Source organism: Lactuca saligna, chromosome 2, assembly GCF_052625555.1.
Source record: "Lactuca saligna cultivar CGN05327 chromosome 2, ASM5262555v1, whole genome shotgun sequence".
In the NCBI taxonomy this organism is placed as follows: Eukaryota; Viridiplantae; Streptophyta; class Magnoliopsida; order Asterales; family Asteraceae; genus Lactuca; species Lactuca saligna.
The window spans coordinates 150,838,479-150,854,824 of NC_136418.1; the positions used below are offsets into that span (position 1 = coordinate 150,838,479).

At 34.4% G+C, this 16,346-nt stretch overlaps 3 protein-coding genes and 1 long non-coding RNA gene across 5 annotated transcripts; 2 read left to right on the top strand and 2 right to left on the bottom strand.

The window, feature by feature from the left end:
• Window positions 1–418: 418 nt before the first annotated feature.
• On the top strand, window positions 419–1,985 carry LOC145029207 (putative B3 domain-containing protein Os03g0621600). Its single transcript, XM_078977814.1, has 4 exons — window positions 419–810; window positions 884–1,289; window positions 1,376–1,512; window positions 1,595–1,985. The coding sequence occupies exons 1-4, from the start codon at window positions 721–723 to the stop codon at window positions 1,847–1,849; spliced, it is 888 nt and encodes a 295-aa protein (XP_078833940.1). The 5' UTR covers window positions 419–720; the 3' UTR covers window positions 1,850–1,985.
• A 124-nt stretch (window positions 1,986–2,109) lies between these two features.
• Window positions 2,110–5,178, bottom strand: LOC145032072 (uncharacterized). Its single transcript, XR_013677074.1, has 2 exons — window positions 4,973–5,178; window positions 2,110–3,419 (listed from the first exon to the last, which is right to left on the bottom strand). It is a non-coding gene; the product is annotated as an uncharacterized LOC145032072 (long non-coding RNA).
• Window positions 5,179–9,580: 4,402 nt separating this feature from the next.
• LOC145032074 (B3 domain-containing transcription factor VRN1-like) lies at window positions 9,581–10,876 on the top strand. The gene is made up of 4 exons (XM_078980747.1): window positions 9,581–9,731; window positions 9,809–10,214; window positions 10,313–10,434; window positions 10,510–10,876. The coding sequence occupies exons 1-4, from the start codon at window positions 9,642–9,644 to the stop codon at window positions 10,762–10,764; spliced, it is 873 nt and encodes a 290-aa protein (XP_078836873.1). The 5' UTR covers window positions 9,581–9,641; the 3' UTR covers window positions 10,765–10,876.
• A 106-nt stretch (window positions 10,877–10,982) lies between these two features.
• On the bottom strand, window positions 10,983–15,122 carry XLG1 (extra-large G-protein 1). 2 transcript variants are annotated; one of them, XM_078980745.1, is made up of 8 exons: window positions 14,493–15,122; window positions 13,441–14,405; window positions 13,211–13,348; window positions 13,032–13,136; window positions 12,597–12,945; window positions 12,288–12,514; window positions 11,886–12,049; window positions 10,983–11,782 (listed from the first exon to the last, which is right to left on the bottom strand). In XM_078980745.1, the coding sequence occupies exons 1-8, from the start codon at window positions 14,737–14,739 to the stop codon at window positions 11,185–11,187; spliced, it is 2,793 nt and encodes a 930-aa protein (XP_078836871.1). In that variant the 5' UTR covers window positions 14,740–15,122; the 3' UTR covers window positions 10,983–11,184. The 2 variants fall into 2 exon arrangements, with proteins under 2 accessions (XP_078836871.1, XP_078836870.1); XM_078980744.1 differs by having other exon boundaries at window positions 13,441–15,122.
• Between the last annotated feature and the right edge of the window lie 1,224 nt (window positions 15,123–16,346).

A 16,346-nucleotide genomic window follows, 5' to 3' on the forward strand; every position in this document is an offset into this window, starting at 1 on the left:
TAATTATGGTTCTCTATTAAACTTTTATATATATATATATATATATATATATATATATATATATATATATATATATATATAACAAAATTATTAAAATTTTGAAGCAAAAATTAATTAAAAAAATCATGTAGTTTGACATCTGATAAATCATAGGTTTTAATAATACTATGTTTTTATAATATTATGTTCGTGTGTGGTGTTGATATCATATCGATATGATTTTTTATTTGAATTTTCTTCAAAAATTTAAATGCTTTTGTTATTTATATACATTTTATTTTAATTATATATAAATAAAATCATAATTAAAATAAAACAAAAAAGTAAAAATAAAAATAAAACCAAGTAGCGATAAGGTTACCAAAATCAATGGTAAAATTCATAACTAAAATGAGAGGGACAAAATCAAAATAAGGGAACCGGATCACAATCAAAAAGAGGATTCGAAAGGGTAGAAAAATCCTAACCCAATACTAAATTCCTATATTTAGGAAACATTCTAACTTGATAGCCAAACCAATATGGTTTAGGATCGCGGTCACTCCAAAATTAGTACAAATTGGCAACATCCATATTTACTTGAACATTAAATGCAGAAAGTAAATTCTCATAGCCATGCAGTCTACTAAATCATAATATGATACGCAAATATCGAAGAGGGTACACACTTCACTTACTCCACCATCCTTAATTCCCCACCTTCCCATTCCCAAATCAACGATGAAATCCCACCGCCGTTTAAGTCTGCCGGAGAATCCAGTCAACTTTATAAAAATCATTCTCTCCGACGATACTCACTCCATAGGCATCGTAAGTTAGTATTCTCTTTACACGAGTTTAGATGAATAAAAATTTCTTTAATTTTTTTTTTTTCATAACACAGAGGATGCCTAAGAAGTTTACAGAGAATCATGGAAAGGATCTGTTGGAAAGAGTGATACTGAAGGTACCAAACGGTGACGTTTGGCGAGTTGACTTACAGAAGTCAGGGGACGAGATTTGGCTTAAAAATGGTTGGTGGGAATTTGCAGAGCATTACAGTTTGAAGTATGGGCATTTATTGATGTTCAAATATGAAGGTTTTTCAATATTTGGTGTGATTGTATTCGATACAAGTGCAACGGAGATAGTTTATCCCCCTATGAAGAAAGATCCACTCAGAAACTCTACAAAAGATGTGGCAAGAAACCATCCACAAGAAGTCAAACTTACTAAACCGAAGACTGTAAAATTAGAAGAGGAGACATGTTCATCGAGTGAAGATGAAAAAACTAGAATCAAGATTAATGGTTTGTTTGATTCTTTTTTGCTTTATGATGTGAATATTTCTTATATAGAAACAGACACTAACCTGGATAACTTGATTTGAGTTTAGTTGGAGGTGGATGTTTAAGGAAGAGGAGGGAGGACGGAAGAAGGGCAGTTGAAAGAGCTAAAGCTAATTTCAAAAGCCATAAACATTTCTTCATTGCATATATCCAACAATCATATGTTACTGCATCAAGAGGACTGGTAATCATGAATTATTCTACATCCATCTTTTCAACGTATAAATTAAGAAAACAGTTTTTTTGATCTGTTTCCATGGATGCAGCCTGTAGGAGTTGAGTTCAGGAAGAAGCGTTGGAGGGGACGCAAGAAGCATAGAAAATATTTGCTTAAACTTGTGAATGATGATGGAAGGCCAAAAACATGGGAGGTTATTGCAGATGATACTCGCTTACATGGTGCTGGTTGGGTGGAATTTGTCAAGGACAATGGTATTACATTTGGGGACATATGTGTTTTCGAGCTAATCCATGAACACCAAAATGTACTTGGTGTTACCATCCTTAAATGTTCTCCCTAAATTCTTCTGTTTTCATTCGTTTTTATCAACATGATGGAATTACTCTTTTGAGGTAATGAAAGATAGGATTGTTTTGTATCGGGATAAAACTAAACTGAGTGATTTAATAATTTTGGATTTTACCATATGGTTTGTATATTGGAATTTTTTAAATTGGTTTGTAGTTAAACCAGATTATTCTTTTGGATTCTTTGTTGGTTTTGCATTGTACGTACTGTACACTTTATCAAATCTTATAAAAAAAACTACACAAATTAAACTTTGTTTAAGACAAACTTGAAATATTCTATAAACAAGGCGTTATCTTGTGGCATGTATAACAATCAAATTGTGACTTGAGCTTCATCATCATCGTACAAAATTGTCTTGACCAAAGTTTTATTTGTGTGGTTTTGTAGCAAAAACATGTTGGAATCGCAGTCTTCTGACTTGAGCTTCATCATATCGTCCATCACCGACTGCTACTATTGTATATTGTGACAATGTTAGTGTCGTATACTTGTCTAATAACCATGTTCAACATCATTGTATAAAACACATTGAGATTAACATTCATCTTGTTAATGTGGCTTTAGGACAAGTTCGAGTTCTACACGTGCCACCGCTTCTCAATATGTTGATATATTCAAGAAAGATCTCCTTCCATTTTGTTCCTCCACTTCAAATCCATCTTAAATATTAGGCCTAAAAATTCTCGACAGGACCCATGATCCGTCGTGAAGATAAACGAATTTGGGTTGAGTTTTTCAACCCGCCAACCCGTTTATTAAACGGGTCTTATATGGGTTTGCCAAAAAAAAAATTAGGTTGACCTGCCAACCTGTTTAGGATTTTAATAAAAAACATTATATATTTTTTAAATGTTTTAACTTTTAAATAGGATGTGATGACATTGACCATTGACCAGGACTTGTAAATGTTGACCTACGACTTACTCCCTTTCCTATAACAAATAACAATTGTTGAATTGCACCTTTGCCCTAATTCCTAATGCACACAAAATCAAAAACAAAATAGGAGTGGCGCTGCATTGAAGTGATGAACGATAACCGATCATCTTAAGTTTGAGTGTCGGTTGAACCTGAACGCCTTCTCCAGCTCGTCGGTTGCCACCGCTAGGTCGTTGCACTCTCATCGATTTGTGGTTGTTGCGAGCATGCGTTGCACTTCCTTCCTCGTTTCACTCGTCTTTTCTCATTTGAGCTTGAGTGATTCGAACTTTCAAACCTGCACATCCTCCGATGAATGGGAAAGAGTTGAGAAAATGTGTAGTTTTCTTAAAGTGTTTCATGAAGCAACTCTTTAGTTTTCAGGATTTATTTATCCTACTTCAAATTTGCAGTTCCTTCAAATATTTGGAATACATTTGAAGTTGGTTGAAACAAAAGTCGGTCCTCAAATATTTGAAAAAAAAAAACGGTCAAAAAAGCATCCCCACTCAAATCAAACGTCTTCGCTCGTAGCTGGAGTCACGCAACAAGGCACGTATGCACACTATGGGCGGTGTTCACGCGTAGGCTATCTTGTCACATTGGCGGTCACGTGTAGAAGCTCTCCCATACCGCTTAGTCTAACATGTAAAAAGACATCATCATTTGTAGTTATCATATTAATAGTGTGATGTGACATGTAAAGTGATAATTTTTTAGTGTCATAACACCGGTTTATACCAACTACTTTAAAAAGCATATTGATTTCATATATATATATATATATATATTATTTTAAGTCGTAATTAATAGATTTATTTATTTTTTAAAACTTTTGGCGTTTCAAGTTTTTCAATTTCTTCACAACTTTTTATTAATATTTTTCATTGTTTTTAAACTTTTTTTTTACATTATTGACGTTTTCTTTTAAAAAAAAAATAGAATGTTGTAAGCTTTTTAAAATTTTATGTTGTTTTTATTTTTGTTTTTTACATGTTTTTTTTTAATTTGTATTTACTTTTATAAATTTCTCTTTAAAGTTTTTATAACGTTTCAAACTTTTTACTTATGTTTTTTCATGTTTAACATATCTTTTTATTTATTTTACAAAAACACTTTTATAATTTTTTTAATAAAATAATATTCCTAAATTGTTAGAACTCCATTTTAAACGTCAAAAAATTTAAACTCTTTCTACAACTTTTTTATTGATTTTTTCATGTTTTTTAAACCTTTTTTTTACTTATATTTTTCAAGTTTTATTTAAACTTTTATGATATTTCAAACTTTTTACTTATGTTTTATTTTCTGGTTAACATATTTCTTTCCATTTTTTTTTGACAAAATAACATTCCTATGTTATAAAAAACATTACGGATTTAGGGGTTGTTTGGTAGGATATGAATTTTTAAGAGATCTGAATTTCTAAGAGGGTCTGAAGTTTTAAGAGCTGAATGTTTAACATGTTGTTTCGTTGGAACCTCTGAATTGTTGTGCTAAATTATTAAAATGATCATTGTACCCTTCTGTTTTATTTTTTATTGAATCCAAGTGTTTGTTTATAAAATAACCTAATCAATTTATTAAATAAGTATAAAAAATATATATAAACACTTTCATCAACAATTTAAACAACACAAATACATATTTTAAGCAACAATTTCAACAAAAAAATACACAATTCAACAACAATTTCAACAAAAAAAAAAAGGCACAATGCAGCAACAATTCCAACAAAAAAAAAATTCACAATTCAGCAACAATTTCAACAAAAAAAATGCACAATTCAGCAAAACTAATGCATATTTCATGATAAACATCAAGAACATATATGATTTCAGCATAACATCAAGCACAAATTTGATTTCAACTTCAACATTTCAACATTACATTAACAACAAATTTGATTTCAAAATTTCAGCATAACACCAATCTGATTTCAGCAAATCTTACAAATTCTTTACAAATATCATATCCATTAAACACTTATGATCAAGCATAAAAACAGAAAACATATTTGAACAAAAAAAATTGAAAAAATCATAATGAAGGTAGAAGAACGAAGAAGAAAAATCAGAAAAAAGAAGGAAGAATGAAGACGAAAGACATGATTCGTTTATTGACCAATCCATGAAATAAAAACAGAAAAGAAAAAAAATTGAGTTGCGCATGGAAAGAAGGAGGAAGAACGGACCTGGATTATCGAAGTCGAAGGAGGTGTTGTTGCAGGCGTCGTTGGAGGAGGCAGCTCGTCAGAGGGGACGGTGTTACGGTGCGGCGACATCGTCACAGTTGGTGGTGAAGGGAAGAAGAATGACGCAGGAAGATGGAAAGTAGGCGCTGCGTTTTGGGGTGAATGTGGATCCTTTAGGGCACGATAGGAAACACATTCATTTTTAAAAATTCATACTTTGTTTGATATCTGAAAAATTAAGAGGCAATTACAATTTTAAGAGGTAAAAAATAAGATGTAAACAAACAATCTGAATCTGAATATTTAAGACATTGCGTCTAAATTTTGCAATTAAAAGGTAAGCAAACAGGGCCTTAGATTATTAAAATCCGGTTTCAGATTAACTTATACAAAAACTTATATATATTTTTATCCAAGATTAAAATATTAATTAATAAATGTTTGGATGTTTGAAAATTTATTCTTTTTTAATATTAAATTATAAAGTTAAATAATGTAAACCAACAAAAAGTAACATTTAGAAACGTATAAGATCATTTGTCTATCAAATAAACATATAACTCTTTAAAATCGTATACATAAACAAACACGAACATATAAACGAATAATATAGTCAAACAAAACCTAAAAAAACAACATTAAATATTGTAATGGACCATTGATAATTATTTGTGTTGTAACAGCCGGATTTTTTATCAGGTATCTTGTTTATTGTATTTTGCTGGTTTGTGAGGGGGACTCGGCGAGTTGGAGCTCAGACTCGCCGAGTAGGGACGCGGATTTGGACGCGGGATCGCGCCTGGACTCGACGAGTCCAGGATATGGACTCGGCGAGTCAGCGTTGTATAATGAAACCCTAATTTCTCGGGTTTGAGACTTATTTAAAGGGCCTAATGGCCATCATTTGTGCTCACCAGCCCCTTGAGTGAACCCTAATCGAGTGTGAGCATTTGGAGCTAAGTAGGAGGCCATTATTGACCTTGGAGGTGCCATTGTTGCAAGGAAGGAGAAGAGCTAGCCAAAGGAAAGCAAGAAGGAGCCACTTCTGTGGGTTTGGAGTCCAGAGCATCACTTTTGTGGTAATAAATCCGAGTTACCTTCTTGTTTGTTGTTGTTTATCTAGATTTAGGGTTTGTTGAACCCTTTTATGGCAAGATTTAGTGTCCTTTTGGTCCCTTATGAGGTTGGAACCATAGATCTGGACCCTTAGAGGTCCAGAGTGTCCCTTTACCCAAGCTTTTTGGGAATCAATGGAGGCTTTGGATTGGAATCCTCATGCCTTAGGTCAAAAACTCCATTATTGAGCTATAGGGTGTGTTGTGAGCACCAAGATAGGAGCTTTACGTGATGAATCAGTCGAGGGAGGCCAGATCTATAGTTTTTGGAAGCAGATCTGACCTTAGAAGCGAGTTAGAGTGGTTGCATGGCATGGACTCGCCGAGTCTGTTCATCCGACTCGGCGAGTAGCTTGAAGATTGCCTTGGGACTGTTCAGCGCGTGGTCCAATCGAGTCATGGGTAGACTCAGCGAGTCAGGGTGAGTTGGAAAGGGATGACGAGTGGACTGAGTCAAACTTGGACTCACCGAGTTGTCCTTGAGACTCGGCGAGTTGAGTTGGGGTGGCCCCGCGATTCATTCAGGTGAAACTCGTCGAGTAAAGGGGGGGGGGGGATGCTCGACGTGTAGTAAGAGGATTTCAGAGGGTTGGTGAAAACGTCTAGACTCGCCGAGTCGCTATGGTACTCACCGAGTCCGGTCAGAGTTGACCGTTGACCTGTGTTGACTTCTTATAGATAGTCAACCTTAGAGATATAAAGTGTTAATTAGAAACATTTAACGTTATAGGAGGATTAGAGCTCGGAGGATCGAGCACGAGGGATTTCCAGGATTCGTGAGATACCGAGATACGCGAGGTGAGTCTTCTCACTATACTATATTACCTTGAGTAGGTAACCAGAGTTATGTGATAGAGTATTTGTATGCTATGTATGTTATGTGTTGTACTGCATTATTTCTATGTGATTTATGTAGTGCATGTTTATCAGAGCTAGAACCTGAGGGTTCACAGAGTTTGGGTGCACGGACCCACCAAGTTATAGCCTCGAGTGGCTAATATGTTTTATATGTGGTATTTTGGGGAACTCACTAAGCCTTGTGCTTACAGTGTTTGATGTTATTGTTTCAGGTACTAGTGACGACCGCGGGAAGGCGCCGGCTTGATCCGTACACACACACTCGGAGTTTTTACATTGTGATCTTGGGATTTTGTATTAATCTATATTGGATAATTAATATGGTTGTTTGATGAATATTAATCGAATTATGTTTTATAAGAAAATCGAAAAATTTATTTTGAAATTTACAGTGTTACATGTGTATTCGATCAAAACGTCAAAAACAACGTTATATAATGTCAACATAACAAACGTAAAATAAACAATATTAAATGAAATATATTCGATCACAACATCAAAATTTTAAAAGATTTATAAATAAGTAAAAAATAAAAACAAGACAAAACTTCAAAATTGGTCCCTGTGGTTTTCAAAAATATCAAGTTTAGTCCGTAAATTCAAAAAACCTCACAGATGGTCCCTGTGGTTTCAAAACTTTTAACATTTGGTCCTTTTCGCTAACTCCGTTAGCTTTCGGCCGTTAAGTAAAGGGTATTTTTATCATTTCACTACCCAGGGACCATTTATGAGGTTTTGTATTACTTTTTTTTTTAAATAAATAAATAAATAAATAAAATTTAATAAGCAATGGGTCCCACCTCTCTCTCTCTCTCTCTCTCTGTGTGTGTGTGTGTCTTTGATAAACACCAAGAACATATTCATATATTCAAGAACAATCAAGAACATATTCCGCCACCACCACCATTCAAACACCTTCTACCACCACCACAGTCTGCCATCATCACGGTATGCCACCTCCACCATCGGCCAAAAAATCATCCATAAACAAAAACAATACACAAAATATGGGTTTGTTCTCGAGTTCACCCCTATCTGATGAATACACACACACACTCGAAATCAGATTCAATGAACATACACTCATACACACATAAAATCAGATAAGATATATACACACAAAGTCAGATGAACACACACACACACATATGAAATTTGATGAAAACCCTAAACTGAAGAACGAAATCAGATGAACACACACACATGGAATTTGATCAACATATGTTTTCTCGCCATCACCCTTGATGCTCATTAGATCTGGAAGACAAAAACACTAACTGAAGAACGAAGCCGTCATCGGAAAAAAGAGATCGACGAAGTCGTCGCTAACAACCCTAGCTTTGATTTATGTGTCGTCGTCACCGCTACACCACCTACATACGCCACCATCCTCTGTTCCATCCTTTGCATCACCACTTGTTTAATCCGGACACACCATCATCACCGAGAGAACCTTTCACCAAGATCTGTTGTTCGTCGGTGTTGCAGCGATGAAACCCTAATCGAAGTTACAAGCACAAAGAGCACCACCGCCACCAAGTCCAGTTCTTTGAGAAGACAACAATTAATCTGAGAATGGAGGCATACATCGGAGCATCAGGTGAACAGATTTAGCAAACATGTTTGCTCATCTGTTTCCATCTCTTTTTCATGGAAACCGAAGCTATGGGCTTTTCTCATTGAGTTTATGGATGAACCCGATTTAGGGGTTTGTTTACCCAACTGAAAACAGAGAGAACGGAGAAGGGAGATGTGGGTTTGGCTTTCTTTTTTACTGAGAGAGAGAGAGAGAGAGAAAAGGAAGGGTGGGACCCTTTAATATTAAATAATTATATTTTTTCCTTTTAAAAAAAAAACAAGGTAAAACTTCATAAATGGTACCTGTAGAAGTGAAATGACAGAATTGCCCTTCACTTAACGGTCAAAAGCTAACGGAATTAGCGAAAAGGACCAAATGTTAAAAGTTTTGAAACCACAGGGATCATCTGTGAAGTTTTTTGAACTTAGGGACTAAACTTGATATTTTCGAAAACCACAGGGACCATTTTTGAAGTTTTGTCTAAAAACAATAATAAATAATAATATGATTTTATATAATTTAGATAACTGATTTTAAAAAAATTAAAATAATTTTATAAATAATCAATATTAACTTTATTGTAATAAAGAAAAAATAAAAGTCTTTATTGATTAAGAGGTTTGATAAGATTAAAATGATGATCAAGATATTATTTATTTACTACTAATTTATTTAAGAAACCCCTTCATGAAAATATACTACATGCCCTAATGGTAACATCTCACTTAATTGGAAAAAGTTAGTAAACTCATAATAGGTACTAAATTGTCTATTTGTTAAAGGACTTCTAATCTAACAGTATAAAGAATTATCATTTCGTTGAGAGTTCAGTCATGAATAATAAGTGGAATTAGATGATAATTTAGGATTAGATTATATATTTATATTTGCTGGTTAAATAATAATAATAATTATTAAAAAAAAAAAATCGTCTATTTGGGTAATGAGAAGGTTCAAGCACCAATTTCTATATTTAATGAAGCCTCCAGCCAACATTAATGCAAAGTTAAACGTCCCTCATAGCCATGCAGTCTATATAATCATGATAACCGGAAACCCAAGAGCCAAGAAGTTGCTCCACCACCCTTCCCCTTTTTCCCCATTCCCAAATCACACCATGAAATCCCACCGCCGTTTGACTCCGCCGGAGAATCCAGTCAACTTTCTCAGAGTCATTCTCTCCGACGATACTCAATCTACAGGCATTGTAAGTTCATATTCCTTTACACATAAGAATCTGGATGCGTAAAAATTTATTAAAAAAAAAATTTCTTCATAAAACAGAGGATGCCGAAGAAGTTTACAGAGAAGCATGGAAAAGATCTGTTGGAAAGAGTGATACTGAAGGTACCAAACGGTGACGTTTGGCGAGTTGAGTTACAGAAGTCAGGGGATGAGATTTGGCTGGAAAATGGTTGGCCGGAATTTGCAGAACATTACGGATTAAGATTTGGGCATTTGTTGGTGTTCAACTACGAAGGGTTTTCCATATTTGGTGTGATTATATTCGATTCAAGTGCGTCGGAGATAGTTTATCCCCCTATGAAGAAAGATCCACTCGGAAACTCTACAAAAGAGATGTCAACAAAGAATCCACAAGAAGTCAAACTTACTAAACTGAAGACTGTAAAGTTAGAAGGAGAGACATGTTCATCGAGTGAAGATGAAAGCCCTAGGGTCAAGATTAATGGTTTGTTTGAAGGCGTTAGTTCTCCATATCTTTTTTTCTATGATGTTGATTTCTTGCAACACAAATGGTTTAATATGAATAACTTGATTTTATTTTAGTTGGAGGTGAATATTCAAGAAAGAGTTTGACAGTTGGAAGAGTTAAAGCTACTTTCAAATCCCAAAAACCTTTCTTCGTTGCTTACATCCAAAAATCATATCTTGTGAAAAAAAGAGGACTGGTAATGAATTGTTTTCATCTTCATTCTTGATTCTTGATTCTTGAGTGAGTTTTTAATGTGTTTCCATGGATGCAGCGTGTACCAAATGAGTTCAGAAAGAAGTATTGGAGTGGTGGCAAGAAGCATAGCAAATATTTGCTTAAACTTGCGAATGGTGGAAGACAAAAGGCTTGGGAAGTTCTTGCATATGATGATGATTATTTGGGGTATGGTGACTGGAGAATGTTTGTCAAAGAAAATGGTATTGAAGTTGGGCATATCTGTGTTTTTGAGCTGATTCACACACACCAAAATGTTCTTCATGTTACCATCATTAGATCTACAACTTAACTTTCTTTCTTTTTCTTCTTTTTGATCCAAATGATCAAGATCATGTAATTGCTCTTTGATATTGTCCGTTTACTATTTCCTTTTGACCTAATAAGACAAGTTTTAAAAGGGTAAAATTTGTTTCTTTATGTTTCTTGATTCTGCATTTTTGGAAACTTTGTTGAGGTTATGTATGCTTTATACATGCACACAACCAAAACAAGCCATGAAACTTTACATTGAAGTAAAAACAAGATGTAATTAACTTGCTAGTCAAACAAACAAATATAGATACATACATACATTTATATCATCACCTAAATTTTGATTCATTTTAAAATTCTATAATACAACCCAACCAACCAAACAGCTAAACCAAATCAAATTGGGAATACCTTGTTCTTCACCATTTTATGTACATTAATGTCTCTGGGATCATTATCATTGGGAATTTAAGCTTGCTTCACTGCTATACATGGAGTATTCATTAAAGTTAAAATTGGGTTTCTCTTCATCCCATTTAAGTATCTCCCTTGCATACTTTAATGTTTGATCCACACTATTAGGCTCCAACCCCTTCACCACTGAGACAAACAGCTTCCTATCAGTGATTGATGCAAACAGCTTCTTGAACTTCACAGCAACATAATGTGAAGCCATTTGTCCCATTGAAGGACTATGATTAATGTTGTTGCTACTTATGTTCTTGTTGTGGCTGTTTCGGCTCACTATCGGCTTAAAATCACTGAACCACTCACAACATGTTAGTGGGACCCGTTCCAGTTTTTCCTCAAACACATCAAATTTGTTTAGTACTAAAAGAAACTCCATTTGATCGTATGTTGGATGTGTCACAATGCTCTTGAAGAATTTCTTGTTTAGGATCATTTTGTTCATTAAATTTCCATCTACATCGGTTGCATACTGGTCAAAATCACTCAAGGAAACACAGATTATGACTACTCCAACATCTTCAAACATTTCTAGCCATTTGCAGTTTTCACCATAGCCTCTTGCTTGCACTCTAATGAGTTGGAACCTGGTTTGGTTTAAAATATACAAAGTTATAGTTTTTACAGACTTATAAGAAGAAAGATTGTAACTTTTTTTTTTTTTAAAAAAAAAAAAAAAAAAAAACGAACCTGAGTAGAGAATTATGTTGATCAGTGGTGTCATTGGTTTCATCAGGCGATAATGGAGGGAATGAAAAGTCAATGCTTGAAAGACCATTTGAAGAAGTGACATGTTCAGCATACAAAATGTCCACATCTGAAGGTATATAGTCTGTTCTTAATATATCAACAGCCTGAAAAATTCACACACAATAACATATCACTTACATTGTTAGATTTCTTTTTTTGAGTAAATTACTAGTAATTGTTGCATGAGTGGTTCTTACAGATTAGTTTTGTTGCAAAGTTTTTTAACAAAACTAATCTTTAAGGACCACATGTGCAATAAAATGAAACAGCTGGATATACCCGACAACTTCTGGTATACCACAGGGACTAAATTTGTAATTTTATTGTTTTTGTTATACATACCTGCTCCAAGAAATAACTGGAAACACTGGGGAGCATCTCCAATTCCATTCTCCTCTTGTAAGTGGCTTTCATGGCTGGATGATTCCAGAGTTCCTCAACAACAGGAGCATATTCCCTTGTTGCAGCTGGGAATATGTCTTCCAGATTCCCAGCCACCATGGTTTTAAGCAGCCAATCAGAAAACGTTTTCAGCCTCGGGCATATAGAATACAAAGTTTTCTCATTTTCTGCAACACCATTTCCAAAAAGCTCAAGATTTGTTTGAGTAATTAATTAATCTTTGGAGTATGAGAGTAAAAAATTAAGTACCAGAAATATCGTTTGTCTTCATATCATTCAATGCTTCATCTTCAAAACGTTCACGTCCTTCAAGGAGTATTCCAAGGTAGCCATAGACATTGCTTTGGATTATAAACTTGATACTTTCACGTTCTTCATCAGTAAAAGGTGTCTCTTTATATAAAATTCTAGCCTGTTTGAAAATTGTACTTGTACCAGATCCACAGCATCCGATTAAAAGAAGCTTCCGAGGGACATTTTGGTCAAAATAGTCTGGGATTGATTGACTAAGTGTGTTGCTCAATTGATCTCCAGTGGGATAAATTGTCTTGGATGGAACTGGTAGTGATAAAACAGCACAAACCAGCTTTGTTCCAGCCTGAAATAAAACTTTATGTTATAAAAAAATATATTCAAAAACAAAGAAAACATAAACATGAAAACTATCTATAAAAAAGGTGTCACCTTTCCCCATATATATCCTCTGGTGTTTTTCTGTCCCTCTTCTTGATAAGATCCATCATCATTAACCCAAAAGTGAGGATTACCAGCACATTGGACTCCAGATAGCTGCAACATTTAATAATTCACATGATCAGTGGAAATAATAAATATAGATCATTTGAAAATTCAGAAATACAAACCTGTAACATTCTTAGTTCAACTTTAGTAATCTCACGACCATTTATAAAAACACCTGTGTTTCCATTGCTAGCATCAGGCATAATTGGGGCACCAACGTTTAAATGGGGACTAATAATCTTTAAAGGCTTCTCTCCTTCCTGTTGATAGATATAAATCAAAACAACCATTAATTTCCATGTAAAGAAATGGTAATCATGAAAAGGTTTTTGAAAGATTATTAAAGATTTACCTTTCCCCAAAGGCCAGATACTTTATCATACCAATAATTTCCAGGTTTAAGTTTTTTAGGAGGATTTGGGCAGCTTTGAAGTATGGAAAGTTCTTCATGAGAAAGTGGTTTCCCATTTACACAAACGTACTCTGAAGGTAATTGATTGATAGCACATAGTTTCTCTGCTTTCATTATCTGTCTAACTTCAAGGTTATTAAGGAGGCGTTTTAGCATTCGGGAGCATTTTCCTAATTTGCCCCTCTTTGACTCGTCAATGGAATATCCAATGCAAGTAACGCACTTTCTTCCTTCTGGCATTGACCCCATTGCTCTAAGCACACAGTTGACACAATATTTTGCATTGCAAACTATGCAGACCTCTTTTTCAGTGAATCTGGTTCCTTTAAGACATCGATAACAAGCCCCTTTTCTTGTTTTCACTTCTGGTTCTCTTTTTAAACGTACGATATCAGGTTGAGGTTGATTAAGATCATCAAGAAAATCTTCATCTTCAGATTCGATGTCGCGAAAAGTAATAAGTGGGTTGCTTCTTTTATCACAATCGGGTTCTTCATTATTACAATCTCCAGTTTTGAGAGAAGAGACACGTGAAGATGGATAGTCGAAGCTCAACCTTGACCCATTTGACACCCAATCGGATTGATTCAATTCATTGAAATCTAGACTCTCCTTGCAAGCGTTTGAAGCTCTAAACGCTAGTGAATTTCCGGAAAAATCTCTCGACTTATCAAAACTATCGGAGAATCCTAAAGTACCTGAACTCTCACCCCTGCCGGATAGCTCGTATGAGTGATCTTGGCTCACAGAAGACGACCCAAGTCCAGCCGAGCTGTTAATCATATCCAGAAACTCGCCTGAACTAATGAACACGTCGGGATTACTCGAACTTCTTTCCTCAAACCCACCGTCATGAGCCGGAGAAACAGTGGTTTCGGTTTCAGTACCGGCACCCAACCCTAGGTCTTTGGAAACGGAATCATTACCATTACAATTTTCTTCGTTTCTAAAAGAAATTACAGAAGTTGGAGAAATAATAGTATCGGTGGTACCTAATTTGGCGAAGTTGGTGGCGATGTCGGATGCAAGAATGGGTTGTACAATAGGCATAGAGTGTTTACCAGTGTTATCAGGAAAACGTGACTTGTGAACAACCGCAGCCACAGGAATCTTACGAATATCAATTGGAACAGCTCGCGGAAGATCATGGTGTGATATTGGGGGACCTTCGTATTCTAAAGCAAACGAGTAGGGTGTTCTTCCCTCTTCAGCAACCATTCCAGTGCCTGCAACAGGCATTATTCTTGACTAATTGGAAAACAAATCCCTTTACAAGGTCTCCCCCACACGGAAACGAACTAAAAAAAACCCTAATTCGAAGAACCCGTATGGGGAAATCTGGGTCTTTAACGGGAACTGGGACTAAGCATGGAAAACTCAATGAACGTCGAAATTGAGAGAGAAAGAAGGCTATACAGATGAAGAAGTAAAAGCAGATTGATGGGAGATGATTCAACGATGGGTTATGAGTGAATCGAGAGGATGAAGATCAGGGAAATGGGTTTTGGGAAAGTGATTGAGAGGAGGAGGGAAGCGTGAAAAGGACAGAAGAAAAGCGAGAAGAATAAGCATCAGTGAGTAGAGCACTGTCATTGAGACAAGCGAATTTTGTCCTTTTTCCATGCCCATCGGAATCGAAGCAAACAATGTTCATTTTCTTTTTTCAAAAAAATTTCTGTATTCCCTTTTTTTCTATTATTTTAATGAAAATATATTGCTACTTGAATATCTTTTTCTCCATAATATTCTAATTATTTTGATTGCAAGTGGTGGTCGACATTCGATCTTTTATATTCAATGTCTATTAATTTAATTTTCTAAAGATAATGAAATATTAAAAGAATTAAAATTAAATTAATAACAATAACATAATGCATATTTAATGGAAAAAAATATTCAATTTACAAACTATTATTTTAAATTAAAAGTTTTTATAACACTAATATATATTGAAATCAAAATGTACCGATAACATTTATAAAATATATTAATATAATTATTATTGTACAACGAATAAGATTGTAAACAGATAAAGTATTTTCATACAAGAATTTTTAAAATAAAAAATCTAAAATAAAGTCAATAGAAAAAGCTTTTTCATATAAGAATTTTTAAAATTATTTATTTATGATTAAAGAAATATATATATATATATATATATATATATATATATATATATATATATATATATTGTAACTGATTACATAATTATAGATATTTTGTAATTTTAAAATAAAGATGCAAACATCCTTCGAATAATATTTAAACTAAAATTAGATTTATGTAAAACTAAAAATATTATAAAAATGCACAAGGAACATTGTTAATTCTTTTTTGTTCATAAGTTGCGTCTCAAAAGAAGAGTTCGGTCTCTTTCCTGCTTTTTTTAGGTAATTTATTTTTCCAGGGCAGGAATCAAAAGTTCCAGAGCATTAGAGCTTCACCGACTTATACTTAATGTAATGGAAATTGTAATACGACTTGGATTTTGTATTTCTGCCTCTGTAGAAAGGGATATCTTTTTTTAGGGGGTTTTATATTCTTGGCGGGGGTTAAGAAAGAAGCAGGAGGTACGACACGAAATGAAAATGGCAACTCGGACAGCTGCACTCGGTGGCCAGACCGGGGTCCACGACTCAGTTGGACTCTTACATGACCAGGTCTGAACCAGTCAGTCTAGATGACCTGATTTGGATGAAAATTATGAGGGAATATTGCTGTTATTTTGTAGGAATAGTAATTATTCATATAATTTTAGAGAGTGAGTAAATGGAGCTGTACTTTGATAAATTTAAACCCAACAACTATAAAACCAAAATTAGAAATCATAGTCTTATTCTTCTATT